This window comes from Abramis brama, assembly GCF_963993115.1.
Source record: "Abramis brama genome assembly, chromosome: 2".
Taxonomy (NCBI): domain Eukaryota; kingdom Metazoa; phylum Chordata; class Actinopteri; order Cypriniformes; family Leuciscidae; genus Abramis; species Abramis brama.
The window spans coordinates 13,172,764-13,187,282 of NC_139964.1; the positions used below are offsets into that span (position 1 = coordinate 13,172,764).

Below are 14,519 nucleotides of genomic sequence, written 5' to 3' on the forward strand. Positions count from 1 at the left end.
AAAATGTGCCGCATAATCAAGGATTTTTGCCCACAACAATCACAAAAAACTCTCACAAAAAAAAATCATACTTTCATGCAATCATGCATCATACTCTACCTTGTCTGTGGACATCGTTCATTCCAAAGCCGCTGCTGGATAAACAGTGAGTGTGTGTGTGACTGTAGGCTGCGGTAGGCTAAATGATTTACGACAGCGGTAATGGACAATTCCACTTCCAACCTGTAGGGGGACCGAAGAGGAAAAGTTCCTTAGTGTTGCTTTAAAGCAGTGTACTGTGACAGACAAATCCCTGCTTTTAAAGGTATAGGCCTATTGGTTTTTAATTTGGATAATCTCTTAATATAATATTCCATACATTGTCAGAGCTTGGTAGATAGATAACTTTTATATTTGTAGACGTTATTAGACAGATTAATTCATAGATTATAATTAATGTTATTTATTAATTTATCGTTTATAAATATTAACAATATGCATAATAAATGATTATCCTATCTGTCATACACAATTTATGGCATTTAAAAAAAAAAATGTTTTAAAAATTGCTAAATTATTTTTTTAAAAATGGGTCAAATAATTACATAATAATGTAGTCATAATTTAAGTAGTAAATAAATAAAAAATGGAAAAAATGATCCCATCCCTGCAGAATTGTCAAAAACATGATTACTGGTTCAGAATGACTGCTTAAGGCACACCAACATATACTGAAGAGTTATGTAGAAATGAATAAAATAATCAATAATCAAATGTAAAATAATAATGTGTGTTCTTTTGCAAGTTCACATACTTGATCTCATGTTTTCTCGTGGTTTATTGTTGAGCTGTCAAGTTGTCATGTTGAAATAATCAGTTCCAAGACCTTAACACATTTTTATTTTATTAAATATTTTATTTGATTATTATCATTATTTTTTAATAGGATGTACCGAATATTCTTCAGTTTTATGCAAAGCATAAATATGACAAATAGAATATCAGATCTCTGTCATGTGGCGAAAGATAAATGCAAACAATATTTATTCATTAGATACTTTAATGGACAAATTAAACATGTTATTCTTGATTGCAAATGAAGCATATGTTTTATTTCAGTATTATTATATTGTGAGTCTGTAGTTATTAATGTGAATATCGTTTCCTTGTTGGATGTTCAGTTCAAGGTTTGTCTGTTTTCATCGGTTCACTCCTGCTGGCTGATGTTGGAACTGCACCATTCAAAAGTAGATGAATATCCGTATAAATCATTGCAAACAACATATAAATGGCTCAGATTAGTTTGGTGCGATTGAGATGCTTAAGAAAAGCTTCATCATTACAATATTAGGAGGCCTTTAGCTTCAGTTAAACATGTGATGTCTTCGGCTCACACTTGCCAAACAGGAAGTGAAACTACAGCCACAGGAAGAGCTTTGAGGCTTCAGCTAAACACACTACATTTCCCACAATGCAACTCTTCTCCCAGAGCTCATATGATGGAGAGAGTGATTTTAATGTTCAAGAAATTTTCTGTATTATTTATAGTTTCTGTAAACAGTGTTTCTCCATGCTGTCGATTACCACAGAAAACACCCCTAACAAACATTTCTTCTTCATCTCATGTCTTTTTCATTCAGAGTTTGGCAATGATTGTTTCCTTAAAATGTTTGACATTTTTTTCCTATAAGTGGATGATGCTTTACATGTAATTAACATGTCTTGAAAATATATTAAAACATTAAGAAGGAGAAAAAGAGCAAAAGGGCAACAGAAAGCACTCAAAAATGTTAAAGACAGAACAGAAACAGGTTGTGGTTGATGAATTCACAGTTCATTTCCTGGTCAAAACTGAGAGGCGTTTTCACACCTAACGCCACATGAAAACACAGACACACAGTCAGTGAACAGTATGAGTTTGACTCTCAACACGTGAAGGAACTGTGAATATTAGTTGCTGACGCACATTGTTCTCTCAGTACGGAAGAGAACGACAGTAACGTTTGTCACACAGAATTTGGTCTTTTATTTAAGCGAAACGCTTGTCAAATTTCATCATGTTGGACGTCCTGCTGCTCTTTTCCAGCATCTGTACAGGTGAGTTTGAGACTCTCAGCTCTTTTACACAGAGTTTGACATCTTCTCTTGTTTTTCCTCTGTTATCACATGATCATCAGACTCATATGGATGATATTTGTCAGTTATTATTCTGGCCTGCTTATGTCTCTTGCTCACACATAACAGCTCTATATAATGATATTTGTGTTTTCAGCTGTTGTTGTTGGAGCTCCACAGACAATTACTGGATACAGAGGAGAGAGAGTTGACATCAGATGCTCATATGAATCTGGATATGAATCATATTTAAAGTATTTTTGTAAAGGGGAGTGTCCAATCATTGGATTTAAAAACATCATGGTTAAATCAGGATCTCCAGCTAAAGACGAGAGATTCTCTCTGACTGACGACACGACGGCCAGAGTTTTCACCGTCACCATCACTGATCTGAGAACAGAGGATGAAGGCCAATACTGGTGTGGTGTGGAGAGGACTGGACCTGATGACTATTCAGAGATTGTGTTGCTGGTTAAACTGGGTAAGTGATTACATTTGTTAATAGCAGAAATTAACTGCATGGAAACAAGCTGAGAGTGAGAGATCAAGTCATTAATATTGTACAACCCCAGATCCAGAAAAGTTGGATAATTTTGTAAAATGCAACACAAATGAAGAATCTGTGATTTGTTAATTCTGTTTCAACTTTATTTTACTGACAAAAGTACAAAGAAATGATTTCCCATGTTTTGGTCACATTTTATATCAGGGTCCAATTGTCACTATAACTATGACTTGGTAGTGCGTTAAAGTGACTTTACTGGATTTCTTTGGCACAACAAGAAACAGAGTGATTAAAACAGAGATTGAATGAAAGATTGTATGTATTTTAAATGAACTTCAGTGTCAGTGTTTTAAGTTGATCTTTCCTGTGACCCTTCAGATAATAAGACCACTGAAGTTTCAACCATCAGCCCTTCTTCAAAAACACCGTCATCTTTCAGTACAACAGAACTGAGTCCACAATCAGGTCAGTTCCTCTGTCTGTCGCTCTTTATGACTCTTATTTCTTGAATATTGTCCTTCTAAATGTACTTGAAGTCATTTATATATATATTAGATGATTCCTTTGAGATTAAATGTGTTAAAGTTGTTGAAGACTGAAGGTTCAGTCCTCAGATGTTTGCTCCCGGTTATTAAAAATGTACAAATTGCTTTGGAAAAGAGTGTCTTTAGAGTGAACATTAACATATTTTCAGTTGAAAGTAATCAGTGTAAATCAATAAACGTTTGTTCATATTCACATGATGTGAATGGTTTGTGTGTGAATGTAGAGCTTTAGAGTTTATATGTGTTCATGTTCTCACTGCATGATTCACAGTCACTGGTGTTTCTCTCTGTCAGCGACTCATCAAACAGAAACTGAAACAATAATATATTAGGGTCCAATTGTCACTATAACTGTAATGATTCATGTCTGTGTTCCTCTGTCTTGTCCCGTGTTTAGCACTTCCCCATTATGTTGATTAGTCTCCCCAGGTGTTTCTGATTAGCCACGCCCCCTTGTTATCTTGTTTAGCTTGTTTACCTATGTATTTAAGCCCTGTGTCTAGTCTCAGTCTTTGTGAGTTCTTGTTATTGTATGTTGGCTGTTTGGTTCCTTTGTCCTGTTTCCCGAGTCTGAGTTTGTCTAGTTTTGGATTTATTTAATAAAGTTTGCTGCATGTGGATCCTGCTTCCTCCTATCATTCAACCCCAACGTTACATTAACTATGACTTGGTAGTGTGTTAAAGTGACTTTACTGTATTTCTTTGGCACAACAAGAAACAGAGTGATTAAAATTGAATGAAAGATTGTATGTATTTTAAATGAACTTCAGTGTCAGTGTTTTAAGTTGATCTTTCCTGTGACCCTTCAGATAAAAAGACCACTGAAGTTTCAACCATCAGCCCTTCTTCAAAAACACCGTCATCTTTCAGTACAACAGAACTGAATCCACAATCAGGTCAGTTCCTCTGTCTGACGCTCTTTATGACTCTTATTTCTTGAATATTGTGCTTCTAAATGTACTTGAAGTCATTTATATATATTAGATGATTCCTTTGAGATTAAATGTGTTAAAGTTGTTGAAGACTGAAGGTTCAGTCCTCAGATGTTTGCTCCCGGTTATTAAAATGTACAAATTGCTTTGGATAAGAGTGTCTTTAGAGTGAACATTAAAATATTTTTAGTTGAGAGTAATCAGTGTTATGAATAAAAGAATATACAACTTTTGCTCATATTCACATGATGTGAATGGTTTGTGTGTGAATGTAGAGCTTTAGAGTTTATATGTGTTCATGTTCTCACTGCATGATTCACAGTCACTGGTGTTTCTCTCTGTCAGCGACTCATCAAACAGAAACTGAAACAACAAGAACAACAACAGGAAATACTACAGTTCAACTCTATCAGACAAACATTAGTAAGAAGACAAACTACACTACCCATAATGCAACTCTCTGATCACATGATCACTCTTTGAAAGGAAATTACTTTGAACATTTGTAGAGGCACGTACTCGTGTGGTTAACTTGCTTTGACATCAACCACGTTTCCTTCTTTAGAGTTGAGGTTTACCATTGCAGTTTCATTTCAGTTACACAATATAATATTCTATTGTATCATTATATAAATGATAAGAATGTTATTGTTCACTTAACAGTAATATCAGAATCAGCATTGTGTTTTATACAATATAATATGTTCAGATCTGGCTTCTGTTGCTGGCGGTCTGGGTTCGGTTCTGCTGGTTCTGACTCTGTGTTCTGGAACCTTCATCATCCTGAAGAAGAGGAAGAGGAAATCTGGGACAGGTAACAGTTTGTTTGTGATTATTAGTGTTATTATTTAGTTCTATTTTAGTGTGTAAATTGACTGACTCTCTATTTACATGCAGCTTTATTTCAGCAAAACTTGCAGCACAATACAGAGGTGAGTGTTCAAATCTTTACCTGTAGAAGATCAGACATGTTAAATGATCAACAAAAATATGATAATCTATGTTAACTAGTAAATAATTGATGTATGTGTTGTTTTTCAGACTGACCGCATGTATGAGGAGATTCCAAACAGTGATGTCGCCACGGTAACATTTTCCTCCAATCAGACGCCTGCATCTTCATCCAATCAGACGCCTGCATCACACCTCAACAACTGCACAGATGTCTGTCCTGTTTACGCCACAGTAACCAATCAGCAGCCTGATTCAAACCCCAGTCACACCCACTCGACCAATCAGGTGACAGATACAGCCGGTGATTATTATGACAAAATAAAGTCTCCTAAAGCAACACAGGACAGCGGGACAGACCTGATCTACGTAACAGCAACACATCCACAAAACATCTCAACAAACGAGGGTTCGATATATTCAGTGATCAACCATAAATGAAAAAGACTGTCCACAGACATTGTGTCACGAACAGGGTTCGAAATGACTTAGGACTCTTGGGGGGTCCCCTAAAATGTAATTATTAAATTATTAAAAATTTTGAAGACTACCTTGCTACACTATATACTGTAGGCAAAATTATATGGACCAATGTTGAAGGTGGGATAATGGTCTTGGGATGTTTTTCATGGTTTGGGGTATAGGCCCAGTATTGTAGTGGTGTCTGGAGAAGTGGCTATAATCTAAAAGGTAAACCTCTAACTCTGGAGCAACAAAGTTACAAGTTATTTTTCTCTCCATGATGCAGGATTCTAAATTAAGAAAAATAATATTAGCTTCCTAGATAGCTTACCAAGCTCTCATGTATACTCATTCATGCTCAAATCACATTCACTTTAATCAACTCACAGACCTGGTTATCTTTCGTAATCACTGACTGGAAAAGTAGGTTGTTATGCTAGCTTTGAATAACTAGTCTAGCTGCTAGGTCTGCTATGGAAGCTTGTTTCCGCCACAGAATAAAACATTTTAAAAGAAAATTTCGACTTTTTATCTCACAATTGCGAGTTTGCAATTCTGAGAAATAAAGTCAGAATTGCGTGAAATAAAGTCACAATTGCGTGTTATAAAGTCAGAATTGCGAGATATAAAGTCAGAATTGCGTGAAATAAAGTCGCAATTGCGTGTTATAAAGTCAGAATTGCGAGATATAAAGTCAGAATTGCGTGTTATAAAGTCAGAATTCTGACTTTTTTTCTCGCAATTGCGACTTTAGGCTATATCACGCAATTCTGACTTTATAACACATAATTGCGAGTTTATATCTCGCAATTCTGACATCTTTTCTCAGAATTGTGAGATATAAACTAACAATTGTGATATATATAAAGTCCAATTCTAAGGAAAAAAAGACAGACTTTTTTTTATTATTATTTTTTTACCTCAGAATAGTTTATATCTCACAATTCTGACTTTATAACACGCAATTGTGACTTTATATCATGCAATTCTGACTTTATATCTCCCAATTGCGTATTATAAAGTCAGAATTGTGAGATATAAACTAAAAAAAAGTCCGAATTTCAAGTATATTTCTCGCAATTGCGGGTTTATATCTTATAACACGCAATTGCGACTTTATATCACGCAATTTTGACTTAATAACACACAATTGCAACTTTATATCACGCAATTTTGACTTTATAACCTGCAATTGTGACTTTATATCTCGTAATTCTGAGATAAAAAGTCAGAATTGTAAGATGTAAACTCGCAATTGTGAGAAAAAAAAGTCAGAATTGTGAGATTAAAAAGTCGCAATTACCTTTTTTATTTTTCACTCTGTGGCGGAAGCTTCCATAGTCTGCTGTTAGCTGGCAGATCACTTGGCTTCATACACATAACGTTACAGCTAGCAAGAAACGTTGACAAACGTACTCTTCTAATCATTACACTGGGTATCTAGTTAATGCAACTTTTGATATAGGAACTCGAACTCCTGATATTTTACTATAAGCAATTATGGAGATATAAATATAATCGAAGCACTTACAGGATTTTCATTCAGGATTTCACTCTTTGTTTCGTTTTGCCGCGTTCAGCTACAGTGCGTGTCTGCGGGAGCACCACAACAACAATCTGTGACGCTGTATAGGAACTCACTCGGCTAATAGCTGCCCTGATTGCTGCCTCGCGCTAGGAAATAAATTAATTACTGTTATAAATATAAAACGTCACTAAAGACCTAGAATTTTCACAATCATTTTTAATGTTAAAATATATTTGTCAGGGACCCCCCAAAATCCAAAAATAAATTCTTATGGGGGGTCCCTAATGACTTATGGAGGGTCCGGGACCCCCCCAGACCCCCCTCATTTCGAACCCTGGTCACGAAACAAGCCTCTGTGGTTCCTCCTACTCGCCTCCAGAGGGCTCCCTCTCCCGAATATTGACATTATCCATTTAAACTCCGTTCCCCATGACCCGTGCCTGGTACTGATTATCTGCACACCTGCCGCTCATCATTCGGACTATTTATTCAGTCTCTCTCCACTCCATCATTGCGAAGTCTTGATGTTTCTGAGCGTTTTCCCTGTTTCCATTGTTTCCTCGTTATTGACCCTGGACTGTTTTCACCGGAACGACGCTTTGCTTATTGCCTTTGTGACTCTGCTTTGTTTGCCTGGATACTCGCTACTCTGTTTGCCCTGAAACTGCCTTTGCATTATTAATAACAGTAACATACTGTAAAGATTACATTGAAGAACTGTAAATTCACAGTACAGTTACAGTACTCTTGTACATTTACAGGCTTTACAACCAAAATTGGCAGTAAGTTGCTGTAAATTTTACAGCAATTCTTTACCGTGTCCGTTTGTGTTCAGCCTTGGATATCTCTTTTGCTGGTGTTTGATCCCTGCCTGTTTGTTCTACGTTTACTGCTGATAATATATATATATTTTTTACTGTTATCAGTTTATAAAGTGTATATACTAACCAGAAATGTTACTAACAACTTAAAAAAGTAATGTAAATAAAATGTAAAAATGACACAAAATTCAATATTCTTTGGCACACCTCATCTACAGTTCAATAAAGCTATTAAAAATGTAAAATGCAGCAGCAAGCAGCAATTATGAGGCAATTCACACAAGAGGCAACATTAAGAAAGCAGAGAATCAGAGCAATGATGAAGTGTAAGTGCAAAAGGCAGTAGCTTTGACAAGATATTGTATAAAACACTACACAGCTCTTTATATCTTCTCAGGCTCCTTCAGGACATGATCACACAAACCAAGTTTCGTAATAACATCCTATTGAGTTCATAAAATACATCATGTTACTACAAAAAAGTAAATGGCCAACATGGGAAAGTTGGGTGTCATTCAGCTTGATATTAAACTATTTATAGGCTAAAATATCAATTGTCCATTATCCGCCAACACTAGGTGGCGCTGTGCCAAAACTCCTCACGTTCCCTCAGGGTAAGATGGCTGTAGAGGTGCAGGTTTGACATCAGTTTGTCGGCCAAATCTTGGAAGAGAGTTGCATTTTAGCACTTCTGGTTTCATCGTCCCGAAGTCAATGGGTTTTTGAAATGGGTTTTGGTTAAATGGCTGAAATAAGGTCTGTGGTGAACACAAGCTCAAGACACGCTTTATTATACAACATAAAATACATCAGTATTTCCCCACTCGTGATTTATTGAAGCTGTTTCTTGTCTTGAAAAAGGCGGTTGCTAACAAGTGTCTAAATGTGACGACAGAGTCAGTCGAGGAGATTAAACGTCATCAGCCGAACATGTAAACTCAGTGCGCTTTTACAGCATTGATATGCTTATAATTGAGATTTTATAAACTACTCTAACTCAGACCTTCAGGGAAAATGTTTCTAGATAAAAACTGAAAGAGTTTTCTGAAGTTTAGTGATGGTGACGTTGAAGTCATGTGACTGTGATGTAGTTCGCTTATAGCCTACCTTTAGCTTTTCACTTCTGGCAACTGCATTTAGGCTTCAATATTCATAAAAGTTGTGTTCATCTGAAACGTGTGTATCATGAACTTTTGTTGATCATAAATCTTGTTTTTTTTGCGATAATCCAGAAGCTTATGAGAAAATCCTATTGTGTTTTTGTGGAGGGAATCAGTGTGATGTGAACTGCCGGCTGGACTACAAGTGTAAGACTCTTCTTTCTTATGACGATAAACACAGGAAGAGAACTGATACGTGAGAAGTTGTACTGTTACTAAAATACTACAGGATAATCATGTGTTTAAAACAATGACATTTATATAGTGTATTTTACATGAATACACCTTCATTAAACGCATAACAGGGTCAATAACAATATTACCACCATATTTTATTTTGATCTAAAAAACATACTAACATTATAAGGGCACCCCAGGAAACATTCTAAAATAATAAAATAATCCATGCAAGGGCACCTTTAATATTTTATTTTGATCTCATCTCGGGTGCACCAAAAGTGAAGAGGTGGTCTCGGTACGCTTTGAAACGAACTCTGGAGTGGTTCGTTTGTGGTGAGAACGTGATCCGACGTCGAACAGAACCAACTGCCAAAGATCTGCGCATTTTTGGACTAAGCCAGTTGCCGTAGTCAGCTGCGCTGTGCATTATGGGATGAGGAGAAATGTTTGTTGACAGTTTGCACTTTAAGCATGGCAGCTCGCAGACAAACTTGGAGTTGTGAGGAGGTGCGGAGCCTGATAGAAATTATTAACATTATTTTCGAGCCGCATCCTCGCTTCATTCTCAAATATTATTGTTTGTCTAAAGTGGTGTAGACAAACTATATAATAAAATATGACCAAGGATACAATCAGCCCACGCAGTCGTCTCTCCATAGTAAACAGAGGGGTGTTGTCTGCCGGATTTTCCACCTCTTCGTTTACTTCCGGGAGTTCTGTTGGAATTTTCCCGCACGTTAATTCTGACCAATCGAAGTGCAGTTATGGAAATGCGTTCAAGACACATCTGGCCAACGAGTGATGTGGATGTTGTCACGTGACGCTCGATGGTGTTTTAAGCCCCCAATGGCTCCTTAGAGGCAGCTAAGCTAAGCAGTCCGGACCAAATGAACCGAACTACAGATGTGAAAGCACCCTAAGATAACTTTAGGAATATAGAAATAAAATCTTCGGACACAGACGAGTTCTTCTTTAGCTTCTTTCTCTTTTATTAACTTTTCTCTTCACCTTTTCCTTCCGCTCTTCTCTTTATACCTTCGTCATAATAAAAGTCCTCACAACAACATCCACTTTAAAGATCCCATATTGTCAAAACTGAAATTTCCTGGCTTTTTTCATGATAGCAGAGGTCTAGAAGCTGTGTAATACCATATAAGTTTCACAACAGTCGATCCACAGACACATGCACACAGCCTGCATAAAGTAGCTGTGCCTTTTCACGAGCCGTTGTGACTTCTGTATAAATGTGACGTCAGAACTACTCAGTCACCGCCTTCAGTGCCCCCCCGAACACTGCCCACCGTCACTGCACAGGCTTACGAACAACATTAATACAAGAGACCAGTGGCTAATGCTTATTTATTCAGAAATACCACAGCAATGTTCGACCTAAACCGTCTGTTCTGCTCATTTCACGAATGACTGCTTCGTCAGGCACAGTTCAATGCCGGTTTTTCAAAGAAGCTACTCATCAAAGATGATGCAGTCCTTACATTGTTCAGTCCGACCTCAAATTCGCAGCCCGTAAATAAACTTCTAACACATTTAGAGCCAGCATAACCTGATATAGTTTGTAAATATGCAACACTAACATGTTGGAAACAAGACAAAATACAGTGTTTGTTTTCCTAAGTTACAGACACCGGCCCTGTTGGTGTCTGTTGTTTTTAATGAGTTAAAGACGGTGAGATTGAGTTCACTCAGTCTCTGTGTCTTTTGTTTTTGCTAGAAACTAACGTTTAGTGTACTTGCATGAGTAACGTTATTTCAGACACTGTAAATGTCACATGTGAAGGTGTTATTTACACACTCCTGTATCTTCACATCATTCATCAGTTTGGAGAGTTAATCATGATGATCTTCCTCTTTCAGTTCAAAATGTGATTGTGAGCACAGCGTCATCTGGAGGATTATTCATCATCATCATCGTCGTCGTCGTCGTCGTCGTCGTCGTCATCATCATCATCATCATATTAATATTATTTTTAATGTAAATAAAAATCTATCAATAAGGAGTACATAAATATATATATATATAAATTGAACTAATTCATAAATATATTTGATTATTCATTGTATATGGAACAATTAAATTACTTGTTTGTGTTTTTGACAGTCAGAAGAAAAGAATAAACAGAAGATCTGCTATAAATGAGGTGAGATGATCAAAGAATCTAAGAATATTATCATTATAAGAATAAAAATGGCTTTTTTGTTTATTTTCAGATTTTTTTATGGCTGGTCTAACCTCTGATCAAGTCAGATTACCTCATATGTTGTGAAATTATCAGACTGCTCAAACATCTCGTAACAAACTGACAAACTCTGATTGAGACATGAACTCACAATGTTTAAAATCTCTTCTTTTTTGTGCTGTAAATTCCTTCTCTCTGTTTCCCTGTAGAACGATGATCCCAGTGCAAACACATATGCAGCTCTTGAGCTCAAGTCCAGATCATCTGACCTCTACGACACACTCACAGTAAGAGAAATATCAAAAACTACATGTGCAGATAATAATCCATGTGTCTTTCACACAGTCTGTCCATCCCAGACCTGCTGTTCACCAGTCCGGCTCTTCTGGATATGAGAATCAGTCTCTTCAGTAGCTCTTCAAATCTTCTCAAGAAGAAACTCTCCTCACTCTTACTCAATAGATACTAAACAGTCCTTACATTCATTCTTTTCAGTCTATACTATATGAGCAATCTCACCAACAGTAATCATTTTTGTGTCAATTGACCCAGAAAGGTATTTCCATGATAAACTCCCTAGACAAAGTAAAAAAAGTAAAGAAGGAGGCCAAGAAGGAACGAAGACGGAGGAAGGGAAAATCCTCATAAGAAGAAAATCATCCTCAAAGAAAGAGAGATGATGTGAATAATTAGGCAGCAATAGAGATTAAATAAAACAGTTAATAGGAGGAAAGCATCGTGAAGAAATTTGTTTAAAATATGAAATGGAGAAACGAACAGAGAGAGTTGATCTTCTTTTTACTGAAAAAAGAGAAACATCAACGCTGTCTGTTAGAGACGCAGCCCTGTCATTTTCTAAAGTGTTGATACATACATTTGCTGGAAAGAAACAGAGCTTGAAACTGCAAACGTCCGTTATAGCTTTTAGTGCGTATAGGTCAGAGTAAAGAGCAAAACAGGAATAACCTTTGCTTCGCTATGAAAATTGTTGAAAGTGTGAAAAACCGTTGCTGTGGGCAAGAAGAGCTCAGCAAATGTGGTCAACGAGCTCGCATCTACAAGAGACCAGAAAAAGAGGAGCTTGTATACACAGTTATAGGAACTCGGGGCAGCCTAAACTGGGGTGTGTTTCCCGAACAACGACGTAACTCTCTGCTTAACTACCATAGTACGATGCATCGCTGAAGAAATCAACCAGCTAGTCACGACTGTTTCCCGATACCATACTGTCGCAAATTGGTCGTTCAACCACAGCCAAAAAATATTTCAAAAAATATATTAAAGTGCAAGTCAGTGATTGTGGTAGTGTTTAGGCCAGCAGAGAAGGCCTTGCTGGCTCTGACGGCCCACCACTGTAATGAAATCCTTGAAAGTTTGTGAATCTGAAAAAAAAAAGTCAAGGCCCTGGAAAGTTTTTGAACATAAACACACACAGATACAGGTCCTTGAAAGTGCTTGAATTTAGTTTGTGCAAGAAGTTTTCTGGAAAAATGTCCATATTATTCCCTCCGGTCCGCTAATGTGTTATTTCGCCAACACTTTGTGGCCTATGCACACTAGCTTGTTTGATTTACCTTAGTTACGCGCATTTACGCGTTACGTTAAGTGTTTCCCGCGTGAGGTAGGCTACTTTGTGTTGTTCGTTGCCGTGACGTTCACCCGCGCACAAAACTACTACAATGGTACCTCAACGTTTCACAGACATTGCAAAAATAGGCTGAAACTTGATGCCCGGAAAATGCAAGTTTCAAGATATTTTGCTCACCAAAGAAGATTACAAAGAATGACTCGCCGCAGGGTTGACACCCGTCCCGTAAAATACGGAATCGTCCCGTAGGCCTATTTAAAGGAAAAATTATACGTCCCGTACCAAATCAATGCGGGACGTGATTTGTCCCATATTTTACCCCCACATTAATTTGCGGGTGATTGCATATTAGCGTCTTTGTTTTCATAGCGACGGTGTCTAGACAACATGCGCTGTAAACGAACAGGTATCAATGTCTGTCCAGTAACTAATGATGAACGTAAGGCGAACTGCACAGTTTCATTTGCTCACGCAGACTTCGGTGGACTTCTGTCTTAAAGCAACACTAATGAAAAAATTTTACCTTAAAATAATGTTTCCAAAATCGTTTCAGTGGTTCATCAAGTCGTAACAGGGTGAAAGGCACTTCTGCATTCGCTTTGCGGCCCTATATCTGCTTTAACCACACTATGCAAGTTTGCCAAACTGGGTCGCGTTTCTGTAGTTCGAAGGAGACATAAGAAAACTACAAATTTGACTTGCTTTATGTCAAGCGTTACAATAGTCATTATTTAGTTCTCTTACGAGAGGTTCTCTCGTATTGCGTAAGTAGCTTACGCTTCGGGAAAGTTCTCTTTCTTCGAGATCTGAAGCCAAAAAATTATCCTTAATTTTGCATTTATTGTCAACGCAGTGCAGCAGCAGGCAGACCAAAGCAAGCTGTATAAGCGTGCTCATTGGCTGCCAGGCGGCAACTGCTTAAGCCTATCAGTGAGCCCGGTGTGACGTCACACCCAATGAGGGCGCTTCGCGCCCTCCACACCCTTCTAACCGTCAAGAAGGGTGTGGCCAGTGTGTATATATTGCGGGCTCACAGGCTGAGTTCTGATTTTCTTGTCTTCAGCGAAGCTCTTCGCATCGCTGGATCTTGAGAAGCCGCCGCCGTCGAAACCAGCGACCAGCAAGCTTAGGACAGCGCCTGAGGAAGCCGGCCGCCCTTCGCCGCCTTCAGCCATCCGTGCCTGCTACGCTATCCGGCGACATATCCTTTTATTACTGCTGTGTGTGTTCGCCCTGCGACACACACTTTCTCTCACTGTTCTAAAAGAGCACGAGGCGTTTTTGTCAAAATACCTCGTTTTTCCTGCGGCTCGTGCCGCGCCCCGCTCAGCAACGGAGACCGCCACCTTGCGCTCTCTGCCTGGGCCGCGAGCACGCCGCCACCGCACTCTCTACGGGCGGCTGCCCCGAGTGCGAGGAACTTTCAATGTCGACCCTGCGGGCTCGACTTGAAGTTTTCGACCAAGCTGTCGCTCCGCCTGTCCCTGCCGGGCCGCGCAAGAAGAAGCGCCGCTCGCAGAGACCACCGGAGACTGTTGTGACTGAGGAGCTCGCCGGA

The 14,519-nt window shown here is 38.2% G+C and overlaps 1 protein-coding gene across 2 annotated transcripts; it reads left to right on the forward strand.

Annotated features, from left to right (window-relative positions):
- Nucleotides 1–1,944: 1,944 nt before the first annotated feature.
- On the forward strand, nucleotides 1,945–13,232 carry LOC311077735 (protein CD300H-like). Of its 2 annotated transcripts, XM_084106353.1 has the most exons (7): nucleotides 1,945–2,076; nucleotides 2,252–2,575; nucleotides 2,978–3,064; nucleotides 11,051–11,168; nucleotides 11,295–11,334; nucleotides 11,583–11,660; nucleotides 11,719–13,232. In XM_084106353.1, the coding sequence occupies exons 1-7, from the start codon at nucleotides 2,037–2,039 to the stop codon at nucleotides 11,785–11,787; spliced, it is 756 nt and encodes a 251-aa protein (XP_083962479.1). In that variant the 5' UTR covers nucleotides 1,945–2,036; the 3' UTR covers nucleotides 11,788–13,232. The 2 variants fall into 2 exon arrangements, with proteins under 2 accessions (XP_083962479.1, XP_083962478.1); XM_084106352.1 differs by lacking the exons at nucleotides 2,978–3,064; nucleotides 11,051–11,168; nucleotides 11,295–11,334; nucleotides 11,583–11,660; nucleotides 11,719–13,232 and adding exons at nucleotides 3,954–4,040; nucleotides 4,786–4,890; nucleotides 4,974–5,008; nucleotides 5,118–5,974.
- Nucleotides 13,233–14,519: the final 1,287 nt, after the last annotated feature.